General features: G+C 40.0%; 1 protein-coding gene and 1 long non-coding RNA gene across 3 annotated transcripts; one reads left to right on the top strand and one right to left on the bottom strand.

Annotated features, from left to right (window-relative positions):
- Positions 1-264: 264 nt before the first annotated feature.
- On the top strand, positions 265-21,468 carry LOC104114502 (transcription initiation factor TFIID subunit 2). 2 transcript variants are annotated; one of them, XM_070197739.1, is made up of 25 exons: positions 265-557; positions 1,089-1,419; positions 2,762-2,907; positions 2,989-3,055; positions 4,422-4,621; positions 4,754-4,907; positions 5,178-5,262; positions 5,339-5,430; positions 5,804-5,929; positions 6,019-6,072; positions 13,853-13,921; positions 14,220-14,317; positions 14,417-14,764; positions 14,875-14,962; positions 15,084-15,209; positions 15,343-15,399; positions 16,528-16,607; positions 16,693-16,735; positions 17,867-17,953; positions 18,041-18,130; positions 18,452-18,510; positions 18,590-18,680; positions 18,756-18,921; positions 19,068-19,251; positions 19,719-21,468. In XM_070197739.1, the coding sequence occupies exons 1-25, from the start codon at positions 439-441 to the stop codon at positions 21,316-21,318; spliced, it is 4,560 nt and encodes a 1,519-aa protein (XP_070053840.1). In that variant the 5' UTR covers positions 265-438; the 3' UTR covers positions 21,319-21,468. The 2 variants fall into 2 exon arrangements, with proteins under 2 accessions (XP_070053840.1, XP_070053841.1); XM_070197740.1 differs by lacking the exon at positions 265-557 and having other exon boundaries at positions 1,252-1,419; positions 2,746-2,907.
- Positions 19,162-19,624, bottom strand: LOC108948190 (uncharacterized). The gene is made up of 2 exons (XR_001972850.3): positions 19,502-19,624; positions 19,162-19,302 (listed from the first exon to the last, which is right to left on the bottom strand). It is a non-coding gene; the product is annotated as an uncharacterized lncRNA (long non-coding RNA).
- Positions 21,469-23,187: the final 1,719 nt, after the last annotated feature.

The raw sequence follows: 23,187 nt of genomic DNA, 5'->3' as shown, positions 1-23,187 counted from the left end.
CTTTTGGTTACTTAATATTTTTTGGAAGAATTTAGAACTAAAGTTTCAATTTGGGTTGAGTGTAAAATAAAGTAGAATCACTTGAGTCAATGCTCCCGGGCACCACCACAGATATCGCCACCACAGATTTCCTCAATTTTCCGAAATAAATCAAATCTAACCGTTAAATAATAAAGTCACCGACACGCGGACGGTCAGGATATAAAATTGCAATCTAGGGCACGATCCGACCAAGTAGATCCCAAACAGAGAGACCCTCTCCTCTCCAATTTCAGCTCTATAAATTACCCCCCTCGACTCCCTCCACACCTTCGCTGAGACTTGCGAGTTGCAAGCTTACACTTTTTCCAATTATTTTCTTCTTCTAGTGTTCGTGTTGTACTCTTGTCTTTACTGTGAGTGAAGAAAGCAATACAATACATATATGCGTGTTCAAAAATGGCAAAGGCTCGTAATAAGGGGAAGAACGAAGAGCAGAAAGGGGATAATTCTGAAGCAGTGATTCGTCATCAGAAGCTATGTCTTTCTATCGACATGGACAAACGTCGAATCTACGGGTGTTTTTTTCTTTTCTTTTTTACCCACCAAGATTTTCCATTTTCTCGGTTTTACTCTACAAATTCCCGTCTGCTATTCTACTAATTTCAAGAAACCTGTGAACATCAAGATTTTTTAGAGATAAATTACATTCTCACTCAGTAAAATTTCAAGAAAACTGGGAATATCCACTCTTCTTGAAACTTACGATGTTCAAACTGTTTCGCACCGTGTAAATTTCAAGAATTATAAATTTTAGAAAACCTACAAGGTTTAGACCGTACAGTTGAGATTATGTTCTTCATCTGATTCATTATAGAGATTCCATGTTTTTTTTGGACAGTCAAATTTACCTCTTTAAAAATTTGAAATTTAAAAAATCTCTTTTGGTTATATTTTTTTCTCAATTACAACTAATGGGATTCAATTGAACCCATTTCCTTCAAGCTAGCTCTGCCCCTTGACCCTTGGTATTAGGATTGTTATTAGACTGAGTTATGTAAACCCTGGACATTAATGCTAACTTGGGTGTTAACTTTTTGGCTTTTCAGTTACACAGAACTTGATATAGTTCCACCAGAAAATGGAATTTTGGGCTTGCACGCGGATAATTTGGTAATAGACAGTGTTACAGTTGATGGGGAGCCTACAGAATTTGAAGTTTTCCCGCACTATTTACCCTTGGAGAATGGGGATAGATGGTGCTCTGTATCATCAACTACTTCAGCTGCTGATGCTGCGGGTTCAGTGTACTTATCATCTCTAGATAGAGAATTGGTACCAAATTTGCTGATAATGTGCAGAAAATCCACGAAGGATGAGATTGAAAAACAGGAAGTGCATTTAGAGAATGGGGAGGACTCTTCAGCTGAAAACAATCAGGTTTTTGCATATTTATTTTAGTTTTTTTGGTTCACTGCACAGGCTTTAAGTGCTGCTGACTATGTTTTGGGTTCACTGCACGAAATGTGATTTCAGATTTTTTCGGCTCACCCACAATATCATAACTTTAGTCACATTGTCCTTATATAAAAAAAACTTAAGTCACATCATTCTCGCATGAGTTGGCTTGAAATGTAAAATCTTGGTTCACTCATGAATTTAACTTTCCTCCAGCAAAAAATGATGTGTTGCCACCAGTGTTTTAAAAGGCGTGGGCGTAAGGCGAGGCGCTTTATATATGTCTGAGCGAGGCGTAAGCCCCGAGGCACGGGGCGTAAGCCCCATAGTTATTTAATTTTTAATATTTTATAAAATAATATAATTAAGTAAATATTTATAAACAGTTAAAATTGCATAAAAATGAAGAAAACTATAAATATGTGAAATATATATATATATATATATATATATATAGATGTGCTTCATCCCCACGAAAAATTAGTCAAAACAATCTATTATACACTACTTAGAAGCTCAAGTAACTTGAGTCGAAAAGAATAAAGTTTTCTACCTGGAGGAACAAAAAGGATGACTAACCTTCAATTTGAACTTTGAACTTGCTGCTATGAAGGAGAATGAAGTTCTCTTTGTATTTGTAAAAAATAAATTGAATATTCGTTGCTTTTGGGAGATATTAGTAGACTAGCGGATAAGATAAAGAATTGGGAAAGACCATTAATTTGGGCTTCAATCAATAAAAAAGGTATTACTTTTAAATTTAATACATTTCAGTTCCTTTTTAAAACTTTTGAGTAATTACCAAGGTGCATTTTGAAAATTTGGGTATTATATGAAGTACTTATTCAACAAATTTTGTTTTAATTTGAAAAACTCTCTGGGGCTTACGCCTCACTAAAAAAACTCGCCTCAAACGCCATCGTACGCCCCGAATTGCTGGGCGTACACCTCTTGAGACTTTCACCCCACACCATCGTCCCAGGTCGTTTTTGGTGCGCCTCGCCCCAGGGCTCGCCTCGAAAACGCCTTTTAAAACACTGGTTGCCACCTAAGTATATTTCTCTAAAATTTAAGGACCATAATTAGCCCAAAGGTTGCAAAGTGACACGTCTCCACCATATGATACTCAAAAGGAAATATTGTCTCAAAATTTGAAGGCCCTAGTCAGATTTGAAATGTGATATAATTGAAGAAATTTATTCTATCTGGATACTTTAATTTATAGGGAGATTTTCTGTCTTATAACTTTGATCAGATTTCCTATAGGATATTTAAGTGATGAGGTTTACACTTCTGTGACTTATGTAGGTTATGTTGGATGCAGAATGTGAAAAAGGTCCGTATTGATTATTGGGTAGAGAAGGCTGAAACTGGAATCCATTTTGATGGTGATGTTTTACATACTGACAACCAAATTCGGCGTGCACGATGTTGGTTTCCCTGCATGGACGACAATTTACAATGTTGCTGGTAAGATGCAAGACTTGTGAAACTTATGGATGCTGTTTGAATTTAGGTTTACTATATTCATTATTGTTGGTTTTTCTGCAGCTACGATTTGGAATTTACAGTGGCCAGTAATCTTGTGGCTGTTAGTACTGGAGCCTTACTTTATCAGGTGGGTGGATACATTACATCTCTTCTTCTGAGCTAGTCCACTGAGGTGAAAATCATGGTGAGGAAGTGGTTCTAGTGGAGTGAGGATTTGTGATCCTTAAAGTTCCACCATGCTTTACCTTTATGATGACAAGAATGAGTATTAGTTGGTTAGTTGATGAAAGAGCTATATTTATGATATTTAAGTATCTGTTTTTTTTTTTCTTGACAAATATATTCTTGATAAATATTTAGTGAAATGCTAATTCCTGTATCTTTGGCTATGATCTTTCATTGTGAAATAGTAACATCTAAGGCTTCTTCTAGCTGTTTCTGGAAACGTTCCTTGCCTAGGAGCAGTTGTTTTAGTTTCTGGTTCCTTTGTGAGGAGTGAGAACCCAAAAAGTTGAACCAAAAGAGTAAAAGATGGTGCCTCTCAGAATATTGTTGTTTCATTGCTAATTTTCTTTTAGTAAAAGTGTAAAACTATGGTTTGTTAGCTAGTGAGGTTGTATACAACAGATCAATTTATACGAAGTTTCATGTCTGCATGAATTTTCAATTGGAAAGAAGGGACAGCCTCCAGGGTAAAAATGGTGCTTAAAATTCTTTGCAAAATAAGTTCTTGGCACGATTCAGCATAAAACTTCAGGAAAAGGTTGCGAAAAGTAAGTAGATGTTACAACTTACAACCGTAGTTCTTGAAGATTGCTTTGCTGCTGGCCCTTCTTATGCAGTTCTCATGCCTTATGTTGTGCTAGCTGTGATTTTCTTCTTGCCTGAATGCAATTAGAGGCTCCTCAGTGAACAAATGTTGTCAAACTGCTAGGTCTTTTCTTTATCTGAAGTTTTCTGGGGGCTGGTCATGGCGTAAGAGTAACTCTTTCACCCCTTCTATACCCTTTTTTTCCTCTGAAGGTATTTTTTGTTGATGGATTTTGAATCTATGAACAAGTAGGTTTTTGTTTTTAATGGTGGTACTAAAGAGGGATATGTGAAAAAGAGGGAGGCATGATCATTTTTTCTACTTTTTTCAGCTTAAATCATCCTTTCTAGAATAACTTTGAATTCATTTGTGTCTTGTTGTAATGCGCTTCATAGTCACAAGGAGTTAAATATAGTTACTTTTGTTGGGGAATGACCAATTTTTCCTTCATGTTGCAGTTTGACATTGGTTTTCAAATAAAAAGAAATTGTGAGTTTGCTGTTTATCAATCTGTATCAAGTTTTTGCTGGATGCACTTTGCCCATATAGTGAAACCAATATGCTCCGAATTATGTCCTTTGGCTGCTTCAGTTTTCCCCGCAGTGTGTTGTCTATAGATGTATGACTAAATCTAGGGAGTTGATGTCTAACTTAATTTTACTTTTTTCTTTTTCCTGGTCAGATCTGGACCGAGGATGTTCCTGCTCGTAAAACGTACGTCTACAGATTAAGTACTCCTGTTAGTGCTCGATGGATATCCTTGGCAGTCGCACCATTTGAAATTCTTCCTGACCACAATATCAGTCAGCTCTCGCATATTTGTCTCTCTGCTGACTCAGCAAAGCTGCGGCACACTGTGGGATTTTTTCACAGTGCTTTTAGGTATGTAATATCACCTCATTGAAACATCTTTACTTGGGCTTCTTTTCACTTTACTCTCCCCGTCCAACCTCCCTCTTACTCATATTCAATCAGTGGACCTCAAAGAATTTTTTTTTGTTTGTTTTTGAACAGCTACTATGAAGACTACCTTTCTGCGTCATTTCCATTTGCGTCATACAGTCAAGTTTTTATTTCTCCTGAGATGGCAATATCATCCTTGAGTTTAGGAGCCTCCTTGAGCATCTTCAGCTCTCAATTACTATTTGACGAGAAGGTCATTGATAAGGTATGCTTGTACACGAAAGAAATTTTGGATATTGATCTTCAAAATTGAAGGGAAAATCTAGTGAAAAGTCAAAAAGAAAAATATGCAGAAGTGACTTGTGCTTTTTACTCCAGTTCATGCTTGCCTATTATATTCTGGTTGCCCTTTTATTACTCCTCCCCAAAAGAATGTAGGTGGCATGCATTAACAATTGGTTATCAAGAAAATATCTTGGTCATTGTTTTTCCTTGTTTTTCTGTTTCTCTTGATTGGTTCAGATTTATTTAACAGACCATAGAGACAAGGATTAAACTTGCTTACGCCCTTGCAAGACAATGGTTTGGAGTATATATCACCCCAGAAGCGCCAAATGATGGTAAAGTGTTGGACATGCTGTTAACATGTGATAATAGAACTTCTGTATCTCAACTATGTGTTATTAATGTTCTCAGATTGGTTGTTGGATGGTCTTGCTGGTTTCTTGACTGATATATTCATCAAGAGATTCCTCGGAAATAATGAAGCACGCTATAGGAGATACAAGGTTTGCTTCTGTTTTACGGTCTTCATTAGCAAGCAACATGTCAATTTTTGCATTTTATTTGTAGCTCCACCAACATTTATAGATTGAAGCTTGTAGCTCCTGTAGGCTCATTATTTCACTATGGCTATTCTTATGACAAGGCAGAATAGGCACATGATAGAGTAAGAAGGAAGCTTTTAGGTTCATCAGTTGTGTTATTTGTGTTGATTTATTTATAATTCAAACCTAGCTTCTCTTGCAATACCTTATGTAAAATGTAGTTTGGTAATTTAAGTTCAAACTACAGAAGCTTTATTCTGACTTATCTTCTCTCTCTTTCTGTGTGTGTGTATGTTTTTCCCCCTCTTGATCTTACTTCCTCCATGATTTGCAGGCTAATATTGCTGTTTGCAGAGCAGATGACAGTGGTGCAACTGCCTTAAGTGCCGTTGCTTCTTCAAAAAATTTGTATGGCACCCATTGTATTGGTTTCTTTGGCAAAATAAGATCTTGGAAGTCTGTGAGTGATATTTTGCCTTCCATTTTAGTTTAAAAAATATACTGTTACCTATCAGGTCTGATCTTGGAAGTCTGTATTTGTCTTAATAGGTTGCGATTCTCCAAATGTTAGAAAAGCAGATGGGACCTGAGTCATTTCGCAAGGTATGAGCCTTATAGCAACTATTATTCTCTGGTGCCACTTTCATTCTTGGAATAGACATCTTAGAATCTTATGGCTTTTAGGTGTAGATGCATTTTGTTAGAAATTATTTTGTTGGCTTCTCTACTTCATTTCTGAAAAATTAGTTTATCTGTAATATATAAGATATTTTAGTAAAACACATACATTTATGTATATCCTTACTGGCTGGAACAATGCTAAATCTCAGGTTCCCTCCACATACAGATGAAAAGTAAACCAACCATATTAGCTCATCAACTCGCCAAATAGGTGCTCAATAATATTTGCGTCAGAATAGAGTATGAGAAAAGAATGTCTTTCCTAGTTACAATAGAAAACTCTTCTTCTCTGTTGTAGACTGTTAAAAGCAGAAACAAAAGGGATGGCCTAACAGTGGCAGAAATGACCAAGCCTCTTCCATCTCTTCTTCTTCCTAAATTTTCACCACACCACTCAAGAGCCAAGCTCCCCGCGACCAAACCCCAGTAACTTTCTCCGGCAACCGATACCTCACGTGCTCCCACGCGCCTGACTTTCCGGCGAGTCTCAGCCACGCGCCGGCGCGTGTGGCCTTTTCCGGCGACTTTTCAAAAAAACTTTCTTCAGACAACTTCTTCTCGAGGCATTTCCGAGCCATCCCGTACAAGTTTCACCAAATTCCGATGACTTTTTCTTTTTCCGGCCTTTAAACCCCAGTTCTTTTTCTCTTTCAGACAGTAGTGCGAGGAAACTTCCTCCCTTCTGTCTCCACCCACTGTGATTACTGTTTTTCCAACAATTGAGGTTTTTCCGGCCAGTTTTTCTGGGACAGCCGCATTTAGAATATGATGTATTATACAGAGAGAAACTCTTTTTTCTCTCTAGAATCCAGAAAAATGGAAAACATGTCGTTTATGAAAGCTGTCTCTTGGCCATTCCTAGAACTTGGGGGAAGATGCCATCGAAAGCACGACGTAGGACAGGAGTCGCACTTCACGCTGTCCGAGGAGCACACTCTCAGACGCAAGGGTTTCTTGGAATCTAGTCTCATTGGTTCTTTCTCCAAATGGGTTGGTTCTCCGGAGGCTGTTAGAAACTGGGCAGCAGAGGCATGGAACGTCAAGGACGGGCTGAAAATTTCGCAATTGGGGGACACTCAATATCCTTCGTTTTGTTGACAAGTCTCAAGCTTCGGAAATTCTTGTCAGAGAAAATAGGTGGTTCGATGGGAACTTTTTAAATCTAGACAGATGGGTGGAGCATGATGGGTGTCTTGACCCTCGCTTCACTGGCGAAACATTGGTGGTCAACATGGTGGGTCTCCCGGTGCATCTTTGGTGTTTTGACCTATTCAAGAAGATAGGGGAAATCTGTGGGGTTTTTATTGATGTCACTTGCAGTTTACACGATCTCTCGCGAGTGAGGATTGTGGTGAGGAAAGGGGGCAGAATCCCTGTCTCCACTGTGGTGGAAGATGGCTACTTGAGTTATAGGGTTTGGCTGAGCCCTTAATTTCGCCCTATCTTTATGCCTGTGATAGCGACAGAAGAAAAGGGAAGGTCAGACAGAAGAGAAGGGAGGGGAAATCAGTCTCTGAGGGGAGGGGAGGGTTCACCGGATCACTGGATTAAGCCGAAATCAGACGTAAGATCGAGAAGAGACGGGAGGTTTGAAATTGGGGGAGGAAGACAAAATCATAACAGGAGAAGACGTGAATGGGTCAGTGATGCTGGCGGGAAAGGCAAAATGGGACGGTCCGTTTCTACTTATCATAGGGCCGGGCATGCTTTCAGCAAGAATAGGCCTGGGCTTCCTCACATGGGCCCAACAACTTTCCCCAATTCCATTAGAATTGATCCTAAGGGGCCCAGTTTATTTCAAGCTGCGCATGATAAGGCTTCTAAGCATATGGGAACAGTGGTTCCTCCTTCATCTGGCCATGGTGCTTCACACAGTGACATGTGCCCCTCTACGATGGCCGCCGCTGCAGGGGCAAAACCGGCAGAGGAGGGTGCTGTTAATCCACGGCCCCCACCTCTGTGGGTCCCGGTTCCATCAACCACTCAACTGCTCCTGGGCTTAGTTGTCCCGAGGACACACTCAAAGTTTCTTCTTTTTCTGGGGAGATTGGTGAGCATGTCCCAATTGATGTTAGTGTCAGACTAGTACCTTCAGTTAATATGCCGCCAAGGGTTCCATGCTCTCTTCCGCCATGCTACCCTACTGATGGTTCTGGACATTCCTATAGCAGCGGGGTGTTATTTTCAGAGGTTGTTGACCCCCAAGGAAATGGTGAGACCATTTTGAAGGTTAAAACTCCTAGTGCTAGCAATGCTATGGTCTTGTATTCCTCTGGTAGTAGCAAGGAAAGGGCACATACAGAAGAAGCCTGCCCAATTTCGTCAAGGACAGGAGGAGGGGATATGTCTTTTTGGATGGAGGACAAACTCTTAAACTTTGGGAAGTTTCTAGGTGTATCTGTTACATGGAAGGAAGATAGGGTGTTAGAACTGTTGATGGAGATTGAGCAACAATCTCTTTACGATGGTGCAGGGAGGGAGTTGGGTAAAGGTGTTAAGCAAAATAACTCAGGGGATGTAGTGGTGTATCAGAGAAGGGGCGAGGGTGTGACAAAGAGAAAGGGACCTCGGCTAGGGGAGGTGGGGAAATGGGGGCTATTGTCGCTTATGGAAGTTAAGATCCTTTCATGGAATGTGAGGGGATGAATGACCCAAACAAAAGGCCATCATCAAAGTGGGAGTTAGGGAGTGGGGTGCCAACCTAGTTTGTTTTCAGGAGACCAAAATAGAAGTTTTGTCGGATGCGATCGTGAGAAGTGTCTGGGTAGGTAGTTGGGTGAAATATGACTGGGTCCCAGCAGCGGGAAGTGCGGGGGGCATCCTATTTATGTGGGATGATAGAAGCTTGGAGGTAAAGGAGATTAGGAAGAGAGTTTTCTCTTTGGCAGCTCTCGTCAAAGATAGAGTAAGTGGGGGTGGAGTGGGGATTTGGGGGAGTGTATGGGCCGGTAGGGGAAGGGTCCAAGGTGTCTTTCTGGGAGGAACTGGCCAATATTATGGGGGAATGGGACATTCCATGGGTTCTAGGGAGACTTTAACACTATTAGATTTCCGGAGGAGAGATTAGGGTGTAGTGTGCTTTCGAGGGCCATGGAGGAGTTTTCTGACTTCATCAATGATCACCATCTCATTGACCTTCCTCTGTCTGGGGAAAGGTTTACTTGGGCCAGGGCGGAGGATTCCAACTCAAGGTCTAGAATTGATAGATTCCTGATATCTCCCTCATGGGATGAGCTGGTGCCAAATGCACTGCAGATTCCTTTACCTAGGTTGACTTCAGATCATTTGCCTATTTTGCTAGATGGATGCAGAGGGAGGGGGGTGCGTGCTCCCTTCCGATTCGAAAACATGTGGTTGAAGGTACCAGGATTCGGTGACAAGGTGAAAGAATGGTGGACAAGCTATGGGGTATCAGGGACACCTTCATACCGGCTTTCGAAGAAACTCAAATTGCTTAAGGGAGATATTATTAGGTGGAATAAGGAGGTTTTTGGGAGGGTAGAGGTTAAAATGAGAGAGCTTATGCATGAATTGGGGGATTTAGAAAGAAGGGAAGGGGCGAAATAGTTAGACGAATTGGGGGAGGTTAAGAGTGAAATAGTCGAGTTAGCAATAGCTCAGGAGACTAGTTGGCGGCAAAAATCGAGGGCGTTCTGGCTAAAGGAGGGGGACTCGAATACCAAGTTTTTTCATAGGGTGGCGGTCGCAAATCGAAGGAGAAACTTCATAGAGTCCTTAGTTGTGGATGGGGTGAGTATTGAGGGAGATGAGGAAGTAAAAGGGGCGATAGTGGGGTTTTATGAGAACTTATATAAAGAAGAAGTTAGTTGGAGGCCGACTTTGGGGGGAATAGAGTTCAACCATATAGGGGATGGAGACAACGAGTGGCTAGAAAGGGTTTTCGAGGAGAAGGAGGTGCACGAGGCTATGTCGTCTTGTGCTGGTGATAAGGCCCCCGGGCCTGATGGTTTCTCCTTGGCTTTCTTTCAGATCTTTTGGGACACCATCAAGGGAGAGTTGATGGAAGACATTGAATACTTCCATGCGAATGGTGTTTTCGAGAGAAGTATCAATGCTTCCTTTATTACTATTGTGCCTAAGAAAGAAGGTGCATCTTGTTTCAGAGACTACATGCCTATTAGTCTCGTGGGGAGCATTTACAAGATTATTTCTAAAGTGCTTTCCAACAGACTTAAGGTTCTTGACATGACTGTTTCGTCCTCCCAGAATGCGTTTGTGGAAGGTAGGCAGATCCTGGATGCTGCCTTGGTGGCAAATGAACTTGTAGACTCCAGAAGGAAAAATAGAGAACCCGGCTTACTATGTAAGTTAGATCTTGAGAAGGCTTTCGACCATGTCAATTGGGAGTTCCTGGACTTCATTATGATGCAGATGGGTTTTGGGGAAAGATGGAGGGGATGGATAAAGTTTTGCATTTCCTCAGTCAGATTCTCTGTCCTGGTTAATGGTAGCCCGTGTGGTTTCTTTGGCAGCTCCAGGGGTTTCAGGCAAGGTGACCCCCTATCCCCCATGTTATTCATTCTAGTGATGGATGCTCTGAGCAAAATAATGGATCGTGCGGCGGGCAGAGGCTTCTTGAGAGGATTCTCAGCTCCGATTGGGGTGCTCAGTGCCCGAAGAGTCTCACATTTGCTTTTTTGCGGATGACACACTGGTTTTCTGTGATGCCGATATGGATCAGTTGACCTACCTGAAGCAGGTCCTGCAGTGGTTTCAGTTAGTATCAGGACTCAAAATCAACATCGGCAAGTGTGAGATTTTTCCGGTAGGTGAGGTTACTAATTTTGATGCCTTGTCTGGTGTTCTCAGATGCAAGGTGGGCTCCCTTCCCACTACTTACCTGGGCCTCCCTTTGGGCGCTTCATATAAGGATACTACGGTTTGGAATCCAGTGATCGAGCGGGTTGAAAAAAGATTAGCAGGGTGGCAGAAACGGTATTTGTCAAAAGAAGGTAAGGAAGTGCTTGTCAAAAGCACTTTATCGAGTATGCCAACCTATTACTTATCCCTGCTGCAAGCACCGGTGAGCATCACAGAAAAACTGGAGAGACTTCAAAGGAACTTTCTATGGGATGCGGCGGATGGAACTAGAAAGTTTCATCTAGTGAATTGGCAAACAGTCACTTCCCCAAAGAAGTGGGGTGGACTTGGAGTGAAAGACCTTAGGGTATTTAACAGAGCTTTAATGGGAAAGTGGTTGTGGAGATTCGGGGTAGAAGAGCATGCTCTATGGAGGGAGGTTATAGTAGAAAAGTATGATTCAACGGGAGGGGGGTGGAGGACCAAGGCGATCACAACACCTTTCGGGTGTGGCATGTGGAGGAGTATCATGAAGAATTGGGAAGCATTCAGTGGCAACATCATTTACAGGGTGGGAGATGGAAGGAGAATCAGCTTTTGGAATCATAGGTGGTGTGGAGGGGATTCTTTGAGGGTCTCCTTCCCCCACGTCTTCAGAGTTTCAAACCAGAAGGAACTGATGGTCCAACGGATTCGCAAGGAGTATGAAGGGAGGGTAGTATGGGACCTCTCATTCAGGAGGAACATGCAAGATTGGGAGATTGCGGAGCTTCAAGTTTTGTTGGCACTGCTATACGGGCAAGACATGCTCCAGCCATCCTGCGACTCTTGGAGATGGGGCTTGCGTGGCGATGGTTTGTTCACCGTAAAGTCCTTTTACCAGAGTATGTTGGTGAGAACATGCTCCAGCCATCCTGCGACTCTTGGAGATGGGGCTTGCGTGGCGATGGTTTGTTCACCGTAAAGTCCTTTTACCAGAGTATGTTGGTGAGAGAGGAGACCACTTTTCCATACTCCTCGATCTGGATTCCTAGGGCGCCCATGAAGGTGTGCTTTTTTGCATGGCTAGCGGCAAGGGGATTGATCTTGACTGCTGAAAATCTTCGAAAAAGGGGAATTACACTTGTTAGTTGGTGCTACATGTGTAAAAGCTCAGGAGAAGAAGTTGATCACCTTATGTTGCATTGCCCTGTGTCCTCAGCTTTGTGGAGGGCAATCCTGAATCTCTTTGGTGTTCAATGGGTGATGCCAAGCACTGTAAAGGAAATGTTATATAGCTGGGGCGGTTTTCGTAGAAGAAGAAAGCAAAAGGCATGGAAATTCGCTCCGTTAGCTCTAATGTGGGTAGTATGGGGGGAGAGAAATAGGAGAGCTTTTGAGGAGATTGAGTCTCCTTTTTCACATCTTAAGAATAGTCTTTTATCTTTGATCGCTTTTTGGTGCACTCACTTAGCCCCTACTTGTATAGAAGATTGGGCGTCCTTTGTAGAGAATCATGTTCTGATGTAAATTTTCTACGCCTTTGGTATACTTTGTGTAGGAGTTCTCTCTCTTTTGATTAATACAATTTACCTTATCAAAAAAAAGAATGTCTTTCCTTATTTTATCAGTCAACCAGGTTTTCCATTGATTCATCTATGATTCTGAAGTTTCTTGTGTCTTAGTTAAAAATGAAATACTCCCTGTGTTTTAGATGTGCTTTATTTTAATCTCAAGGGAAAGAGATGTTTTGGGATAGGAAAAACAGATCTTATTAGACAAATTATTAGCTTGGGTTTGTGATAATTATAAAGTAAATATCCTTGTGACAAAAGGACAACAAAACGCTATGTGAATTTTTTAAACTAAAATTATAAAGTCAATCATAAACCCTTGTGATCCGGCCCTTCCTCGGACCCTGCGCATAGCGGGAGCTTTAGTGCACCTGGTTGCCCTTTTTTATAATACACAAGTCAAATTGGCTTCATGAAATCTGTGCCTAGTCAAATAATGTCACCTAAAGTAGGAAGGAGAGTATATGAACTTTCGTTGTTCTGCAGTTTCCCAGTAATTAGGAAATGATGCAATTTTATTTCCTAATTGCTTCATTGGGTAGCCTAAAGCATACCTATCTTTTCTATATACCATTGTATAAAAAAGAAAAGCATTCCCATCTTTTCTAAAAGAATGCTGGTTGCTTGGTTTGCTGATATTTCATTTGCCAGTCCTTAACTGATCTGAATGTGCATATATAGAATATGGATAGAAGAAAAGTTATTGACTGTGGATAGCTACAACACCACTTGCATTCTCTCTCTCTCTCTCTCTCTCTCTTCCCCCCCATCCCCCCATTCTTTGCCTCTCTTGTGAGAATGTCTTGTTTGCGTCAGTAAATATGTAGCTCTAGGAATCAATACATCTCCATTCACTAGGTATCCTTGTTGCCGCTACAATTCTGTTGGAATTCTTGCACAGGTTTTGTTGCTGTAGTTGAATGCATGATGAATTCCTGAATCAGTCATGTTGAGGGCCACACAGTATTTTGTTTTCTTCTGTTCTGCGTTGGGGAATGTGATGTTTAAAGCTGAGTTAGGTGGTATTATGGTGCCTTTCCAGACACATACTCCCATGTTTGGTTGAAAAGGATATGCTAGGGATGCAAATATGTTTCAGGGTTGTTCCATATGTATTAGGCATGACTCTTTTGGAAATCTCTTATGCTGTTTAACAACAACAACAACCCAACCCAGTGTAATCCCACAAGTGGGATCTGGGGAGGGTAGGATGCTGTTTGGAAATCCCTTATGCTGTTTAAATCATAGAAAATTTTGTTATGGAAAGGCAGTTCTTTTTAATGTTTTAGCAGTATTTAATGACACTGATTACTTATCCTTATTTGCAGATTCTTCAGCAAATTGTTTCTCGGGCTCAGGATGCAAATCGATCATTGAGAACGCTTAGCACAAAAGAGGTGTTTTTCTATTTCAGCTCTTGAAGCCGTTTGGTACCGTTTCTCCCCTGTCTAACTAAGCAAAAAATGGACTAGCCTTTTAAATCATGCAATTTCCTGTATTGCGTATGAAGCATGCGCCTTCAGTATCTGCCAAAATGCATGCAGGACCAATTCAGTGATTTTTTGCCATATCGATATTATCTTCACTAGTTTTTTTGTGCTAGTAATGCTAATTAAGTGGATCACATTTGCATCTTCATCACCTTTTTGTGGTTGGTGTGGCTTTGCTTATCTGATTTTGCACTACAAATTACAGTTTCGGCACCTTGCCAACAAGGTTGGTAATCTTGAGCGCCCGTTTCTTAAAGAATTCTTTCCACGTTGGGTCGGATCATGTGGCTGTCCGGTGCTTAAGTATGTTTTCTCCTGCACGCCTCTGTGCTTAGTGCTTACTTTGTTTAGGCATTGAAATTATTTGACTGACGTCTGATTTGTTTTTGGTGCCTTAACAAGAATGGGATTCTCGTATAACAAAAGAAAGAATATGTTCGAATTAGCAATATTGAGGGAATGCACAGCTCGAGTTGACTCAAGTGCTTCTATGACTAATGGTAAGCCTGACTCTGAAAAGCAAGAAGGCGACGTAGGCTGGCCTGGCATGATGAGCATAAGGGTGCATGAGCTTGATGGCATGTACGATCATCCAATCCTGCCTATGACTGGAGAACCCTGGCAGCTGCTTGAAATTCAGTGTCATTCAAGACTTGCTGCAAAACGGTTTCAAAAACCTAAAAAGGGTTCTAAACCTGATGGCTCGGACGATAACGGTGACGTTGTGGCTAATGTAGATACACGTGCAACGTATGTTTGATGTACTTATGTCTTACATTATCTTTTCTTTAATCTTAGACAATATTTTATTTCTTCAGCATTTAGTGTATCTGAAAGTTATTCTTACTGTGGATTTACAGCTCTGATTCCCCGTTGTTGTGGCTACGGGCAGATCCGGAATTGGAGTATCTTGCTGAAATTCATTTTAATCAACCGGTCCAGATGTGGGTAAGTTTTATCCTGTGTTATTCATGAAGTGCTGTTTGTAATTCAATATTCCCAGCTTCATTTTCATTTTCTTTGCTTAAAAAAAGTTAATCCTTATGATAACTTTCGGATTCTTCCAAAGATAAATCAATTGGAGAGGGACAGGGACGTGGTTGCTCAGGCACAGGCTATAGCAACATTAGAAGCATTACCACAACTTTCGTTTTCGGTTGTTAACGCTCTCAACAACTTCCTTAGTGACTCTAAGGTGTGCTTTCATCATTAGTCACTGCCAAACAGCTACATCTCTTCTCTCATCTTGTTTCCTAATGCTTTATGCTAAGCCTGGTGAAATCATTATTTACCTTCTATTTTGCTTTCTATACTTGGGGATGCCTAAGGCCTTTTGGAGGATTCGAATTGAAGCTGCGTTTGCTTTGGCCAGTACAGCATCCGAGGTATGCTAGGTCTTTTATTTCTTCTATTCAGTCTAGTATTTTATTTTTTGCAAGTAGTTTCATCTGTTTAAGAAAGCATGTGGCATGCTTAATGTGTCCCATTTTTTCAGTACCCTCCTAGGCACTGTGTTTATTGATGCTTCTGATTTTGTGTTGCTATTGGATTATAAGATCTCTATGTTCTACCTGCAAAACGTAATTGCTCCATTTGTTATGAAATGTGATAAATTATGTTTTCTAAATCATAATTTGAACGTTTTAGTGTCATCCAGCTGACTTGAGACTTCATTCAGATGATCTTGAATTCTGGTACATTTAGATGTCCTTGATATAGATCTCTTAATCAAGACGGGGAGTAACCACTACATTCTTTCCTTATGACGATTTTTTCCACATGGTAAACTCCACCTCTCAAAAGTCAAAATCCCCCATGCACTGGTGTCCAACAGTGGCACGTTCCTCTTTAGCTCCCTCGGTGATTCGAACCCCTTAACTTTTTGGTTGAAGGTCGGGAGTTCTTACCACTAGTATATCCCTTTGTTTTCATCCCTTCCTTGTGATCTAAAGAACTTGCAACTCATCTGTGAACCAAAAAGCTTTTGTCTTTGTCATGGTAGATTTATATCCTTCTGGAGTTATTTGACATCTATGTTCATGCTCAATAGTTTCAATTTAAATGTCAACCATAGAGAAGGATTTCAATTGACACTGAATTATGGTGTTCAAATGACTTGAAGTTATCTGTTATTTTGTGAATTGGAGTAATATGGTCAGTGATGATTCATATAGCTGACCCCAACTTGTTTTGGGACTGAGGCATAGTAGTTGTTGATGTCTCACCGGCACATTAAAAGCTATTTATGAATCTCCTGGATACAGATGTAAGTTAGAGTTATTTTCCTTGTGTATGTTTTCGTCGTAGATTGTTAGTGATGTTGGTTGTGCCCTAGTCCATGAGATGTGGATTCTTCTCTCTTTAATTGTGTTTTTCTTGTTCTTTGACAAGGCCAGATGTTTCTAAGGTAAAATGTTAATCTTGTATTTCCCTGATTTCTGGTTTATTCCTAACTTATTGAGATTATTGGTGTGCCTCCTTCAGATTAAACGGTATTTTAATTTCATGGTCAGGAAACCGATTGGGCTGGCTTGATTCATCTTATCACATTTTATAAAACTCGAAGATTTGATGCCAATATTGGACTCCCCAAGTGAGTGCTGCATATCTCTTTGCTGGCATCTTCACCAATTTTCTGAAATTTGGAATTCACATGCTTTTTTCCCTTTCCTTTTTAGGCCAAATGACTTTCGTGATTTCCAGGAGTACTTTGTACTTGAGGTAATGCAATGAGGTAGGATGTGAATTATATGTACGCAGTTGTGAATCAATGGGCTGGTTATCTGAAATTAAACATCACCTGATTCCCCATCTTTTTGATTGCTGGGAGCTGGTTTGGAACGTTTTTTTCTTGTCTGCTTGCCTTCACTCTATGGGCATGCATAGGATTTCTCTCTTCAAGTTCATGTTCTTTGATTTCTATTACTATATCACACGTGGTGAGTGTCACATTGCTCATGCTTACTGTTCACTTACGATGTTTATACCCTGAGATAGCTACTCTCGTTGTACATTTGAAGTATCATCTGGATCTTCAGATCTGTGATCTACCGTTTGAAAACCTATTTTTGGATCCATTTCGTAATTTGGTCTTGTCGGCCCATTAATCAGAACTCCTAATCTTTTCTTGGTTCTCTCTTCCTTCCCGAACACAATTACTTGTAATTAAATTGCCGCAAATCAATGCGATTTGACTAATACCATGGGTTTCTTCCTTTTCTTTGGGTACCTTAATAGTTTTATTGATTTTGTTGGGGGAAAACTTTGTACACACTTGTATACGAGAAGCATACCAAAAAGTAGGGAACTACAAAAAATATAGTTCACTCTACGGGACACACTTAATCGTCTTTGATAACAGGAAACTCGTGTTGCACTAAAGTTAATAAAGCCAAAAGACATGCCATAATCTGTAGAAAGTTGTATTCCATCACTTCAAAAGCTCTCATATTTCTTTTCTTTCAAAATTCTTACGTAAGTGGTATGGGGTTACATTCCAGGCTCTATATCTCATTTTCCCCCTTCCGAATGCAGCTATGCATTCGGTCCCCAGCGGACACAGCCTTTTCTGTGCAGTTTATTCACAATCATAAGGTTTTGTCAATCCCCTCGGTGTCAACTTGAATTCTGAAGTTGGTATCCGAGGGAGGTTTGGTTTGGGTGACACAGAAGGCTTAGGAAAACTTGCAATCCATAGGCTTGCCTAATTCTTCGCCAGCCAATATCATTACTGAGCTGGAAGATGCTCATATTGATGAATATAATTCAACTCTCTAAAGTGGCTTTTTATGCTTTGCGTGTTTTTTTTAAAACTTTAACCGTTCTCTGTGCTGTTTGTTTCTTTTTATTCAGGCTATTCCACATGCTATAGCTATGGTTCGAGCAGCTGACCAGAAAAGCCCTAGGGAAGCTGTTGAATTTGTTCTACAACTTCTGAAGGTGGTCATTATAGTTGCTTGATTATACCGACTGTGCTAGTTCCAATATATATGCTTTTTACATATAAGTTGTTTTGACTTCATGCAGTACAACGACAACAGTGGGAACCCCTACTCTGATGTCTTTTGGCTCGCTGCGTTAGTCCAGTCCATTGGTGAACTTGAATTTGGACAGCAGGTATTTGTCACTTCCATGAATCCTGGCCATTCTGGCTGATTGATAGCCTGCATTTTTCTCCTTTATGCAGTTTTTTTTATTTCTCTTATCCTTTACTCTTTAAGTATTTGGTGATGGATTTTTGATTCTGCTGTGTTGATCATAAATCTGGTTGGAGTTTTTCTTTTTTTCTCTGTTCATTCACTTGTACCGCATTCAGTGATGTTTCCTGAATGCCGGTTATGTGGGGTTCTCAGGGACATTTTCTTCCCAAGTTAGCTTTCTTGTTACTCAGACAGAGACTGCCTTTTAGATCCTTGCTAACCTGTTTGCATATTGCAGAGTATTGTCTATTTGTCATCCCTTCTCAAGCGAGTTGATCGGCTCTTGCAATTTGATAGGTGCATTATTTTCTGAATTATCGGATAGGGAGAGCTAAGTACACTAGCTTTTGTCATTGATTTGAGAATGATGTAACAGGTTGATGCCAAGTTACAATGGTATTTTGACAATTAGCTGCATCCGATCTTTGACCCAAATTGGACTAAAGCTGTCAGAGTTTGTTCCTCTTGTAAGTGATTTCTCTTTCCTCTGCTATCCCCTCTAGGCTCTGGCATATATAAATTATCATCGTTGGTGGTTGCAGGATCGTGTCATTGAGCTTATTAATCCATTCCGGACTTCGAAAACACTGTGGAAAGTTCGGGTTGAAGCAAGCAGATCGCTTCTTGATCTTGAGTTCCAGGGCAAGGGCATTGATGCTGCCTTGACATTGTTTATTAGATATTTGGATGAAGAGCCAACTATAAGAGGTTCTGGGCAGTTATAATTTAGTTGGCCAAATCATTTTTTCCTGTTGATGAAATACAGCATAGTAATTTAGACTTGCCACATTAAGTTCTGTTAACTTTGCTTGGATACAGGTGCAAAAAGTAAATAATTTCTGCTTTGATCACAGGTCAAGTGAAGTTAGGTGTGCATGCCATGCGTTTATGTCAGATAAGAAATGAATCTGATTCTGACAGTGATGTGAAGGGTGAAACTCTCGTTGCTTTACTGCGTCTCCTTGAGAGCCCAACCTCGTTTAACAATGTTATTCTTCGTCATTACTTGTTCTGCATCTTACAAGTCCTTGCTCGAAGGTGCTTATTCCATTATTACCTGTTTATTGTGATGGATTCTGGTACTTCAATCTGCTCTGCTATCTGCTGGAGATTGCAAGGAAGCTTGTTTTGCTTGCTCCCATTAGTTGTGGATTTTTGAATAAAGCGCCTTATATTCCTTTAAAACTTGCTTAGTGTCGAAAATCATTTGCCTGTGTGATTTACATGGTGATCCTCCTTTGTCACATACAACGATCTCCACACATGATATGCAAAAGTGAATTAGAACGAAATTTGTGTATCTCAACGCATAGCACAAACCGTGACTGATACAATTACTAGAAAATTTGCCTTTTGTTTATTAGAGCATGCTTACTTTATCAGAATCTGTTGCACGTTGAAGTATTTCCCTGTCTCTTCACTTTGGACCACTACCTTTTCTGCTATGCTGTTAGTTTAGCTGCTGATTTTTATTGTTTACTGTTTTAAAATTTAATTTCTTTCAGAGCGCCTACACTGTATGGAGTGCCAAGAGATGGAAGTTTGAGGATGGGGCACGCCGAAACTTGTAGCGAACTTAAGAAATTTTTCGCTGCTCTTGTCAAACAATCAAAACCTTCTGAACCTTCTCTGGAGAACCTTGAAGGTATACTTGATGATTCAGCCATTGCAGAAGCTCCTCAGGAAGCAAATGCTGTTCCGGGCAATGAAAATGCAAAAGCTGCTACTAGTTCTGTACCTGATGGTTTATTTGTACCAGAGGTCCGGAAAGAAGCAGATGATGCTCTATTGAGTAACGAAATTACAAACACTGCTACTGGTGCTATACCTGATAGTTTGGTTGTTACAGAGGTCCAGAACAAGGCAGATTCACTGAACCTCAGGCATGAAGGAATGCAGCCAGTGGGTGACCTCCCATTGGCTAGTTCTGCAGCTCCTTCTAGAGAAGAACCTATCTTACCTGATAGTAATGAGCAAACAAAGCCAATGGTGAGCCTGTTACATGAGACTGCAGTTATGTCCAAGGGACCCCCAGCAGCCGATATTCTTGAAAGTCATGATCAAGGGAAGCCAGTAATCAACCATGTACCAGATAGTTCAGGAATTGCTGAGCCTTCCAGAGAACCTGATACAGTTTCTGCAAGTCATGAAAGAAAGAAGCCGGTTTTCAAGATTAAAGTGAAAAAAACTGTGACATCCTCTCTAGCCGAGGATCATGAAAATGTAACGATGGACAAATCTCAAGATGGTTTTCGTGATGTTGACCGTGGGGCAAGCAGCTCAGTTTCTGTTGATGCACCTCAAAGAAATGTTGTTGAAATCTTGAGCAGTGGTAACCATTTTCCCGAGGATGTTAACTCTTGTCATGATGTTGGATCGCATGTTACTGCCAGCATTGGAAGTGTCAAAGTTGCAATCGAGGGTGAAGAGCTAACGAAGGAATTGCAATGCACCGCTGAGTCAAGCAAAGTTTCTCTGGTGCCACGACCTGATGATCACTTATCAACTGGTATCACGAGAGGTGACGATCCTGAGAATGAACCACATAAGTATGCAAGTTTACATTTGTTGACTATGCCTAACCTTCCAGTTCAGGGCAAAGTGAAGGAAAAGAAGAAAGACAGGGGAAAGAAACGAAAGCTGGAGGGGCGCAAAGATGACCTGGAGTACTTGGAACGGAAACGGTTAAAGAAGGAGAAGAAACGGAAGGAGAAGGAATTAGCAAAGCTCTTGCAAGACGAAACAAAGGCTTCAACATCCGTGGGGAGTCAAAGAAAGAACAAGCAGCGAGATGCCAAAGCTGAGGCAATCAGGAATGATCATCATAAGGCAAGTTCAGTGGGGCAAGAAAATAGAAAAGATGAGGCTGAATTAAGACAGGTGATGAACGGTGTAGAAGCAAAGGCAACCTCTTCGGATTTGTATTGTAGGTATGCGGATACTGGGGCTAAAGGAGTAACTGTACAATTGAAACCAGGGGGGTCTAGCGGGGTGAAGTTAAACGTAGATAGAGGCGATACTAGTGTAAATGCTCCGCCTCCGCCACCTAGTTCTTCGCACAAACTTAAAATTAGGATTAAAAACCGAACGCTTGGAAAATCATGATTTTGTACAGTAATTTCCTTGTAGAAATAGGTTATTTTGTTCTCTTATCTGTTCAATTCAAGTGTAGTTTTTAGTGGTAGAGCCATAATGTATGAAATTTGCTTGTCTGGAGTCTCAACTGACATGTAATAAAACGTTATTTACTCTTTTTCTTTGTGACTCTGATATGCCTTTCTGTTCCATCGGGTAGGGGTAAGGTCTGTGTACACGCTATCCTCTCCAGACTTCACTTTGTGTAATTTTACTAGGTCGTTATTGTTGTTGTTGTGATATGCCGCCGTGCTGGGGTAACTATCTTTTTATTGTTTAGACTGCCTGTAGTGGATATGTTGGATTAATTTAATTATATTATTTATTACTATTATTTAATCTATATATAATATGTTGGATTAATCTGATTAATTTTTTTTACTTTTATTTTATTTGATGATGATATGAGTTAGCTTAAAAAAAGAAATAAGAAATTATATTATTGTTTGGGTTGGCGTAACTGTTGTCTTTTAAATTAAAGTGTTTGCTAGGTCAGAAACTGTTTCCTTGAAGAACTTGATTAAATCAACAAATCCTTGAGGAAATTACTTTTAGCTATCACTTCATTAGTTCATTTCACTTACTTCTATTAACATTTACATGTTGTCAACGGTTACAGTTAAAAATATCCAAATCATTATCCTCTTACCTTAACCTTGTACTGTTATAATATGTCTAATCAAGCACCAAAAAAAGATTTAGTTAAGTAAGCCTTGTAATCTAGCATGACCAAAGCAGTAGCCGACATTAGCACTTAAGTTAGGCTATCTATGCTGGCTAGCTTCTTCAATAATGGAAAAATGTTTTCGCTATTTATTTGTAAAATAAGACAGGTTGCTTATTATAATAAATAAATATAACTTAATAATATAAATATCTTTTTATTGTCCGGGTATAGAAGTTAACATTTTTTAATTTCATTCATGTATACTCCCTCCGTTCACTTTTACTTGTCCACTATGAAATTTGTACACAAGTGCATAACTTACCATGATACCCATATTAATTTATGCATATTTTAAATGAATTTGAGAAAATAATTTAAAATGAGTAATTAATACTATAGGTATAACAGGAAAAAAGAAGTTATCTTTTTTTGATACGCTAAAAGTGACAAGTAAAACTGAAAATCTATTTTTAGAATATTGGACAAGTAAAAGTAAACGGAGGGAGTAACAAAGTGTATTAATTAAACCTATAATCAGCATGACTACTGTTCGTTTCGTATTTTAGATATGTAAACCAAGATGTTCTATTGTTTTGAATGTTGAAATTAGTTTTTCGAGTTATCCTTTTTCCCTTCAAGCTCTTCTGACTATGCAGCCCGAGTTAATTTAACGAGAAATGGATAGTGCTTAGGAAGTGCTTTGGCCTAAGGCAGTACATATTAAGCATTAAAAAGAGAAAGATCAAAACAGTAATTAGGTACATAAGGAGCAGGTGCAGATATAAGAAAAATATCAAAACAGTGACGTACTGCGTAGGGCACCTGTACATTGTACATCTTTTCTCTGAACATTAATTTTCAACTTTGCACCCACTTCTCTTTCGTCTAAATATGTATTCTACCCAAAAAAGTAATCTTTTGGTCAAGATTTGTTTCACTTATTCGCACGCCATTTCAATTTTGTACTCTTAACTTATTAGGCTGAAATGAAACGATGTGCATTTATGAATTGTTACCTTTGTTTTGTTTGACCAAAAAATAAAAATCTTGATTCAAATAATTAAATTTATATGAACATGGATTAATCTCAATTAACAATAATATTCTTAGATAGGATTGTTAAAAAGACATTAAATGTCGTGTGGGCCTGGTAGGACGGTGGCAATAACATA

The sequence above is a fragment of the Nicotiana tomentosiformis genome, chromosome 3 (assembly GCF_000390325.3).
Source record: "Nicotiana tomentosiformis chromosome 3, ASM39032v3, whole genome shotgun sequence".
In the NCBI taxonomy this organism is placed as follows: domain Eukaryota; kingdom Viridiplantae; phylum Streptophyta; class Magnoliopsida; order Solanales; family Solanaceae; genus Nicotiana; species Nicotiana tomentosiformis.
The sequence above is the reverse complement of the archived record's forward strand: the minus strand, read 5'-3'. Positions and strand labels throughout refer to the sequence as shown.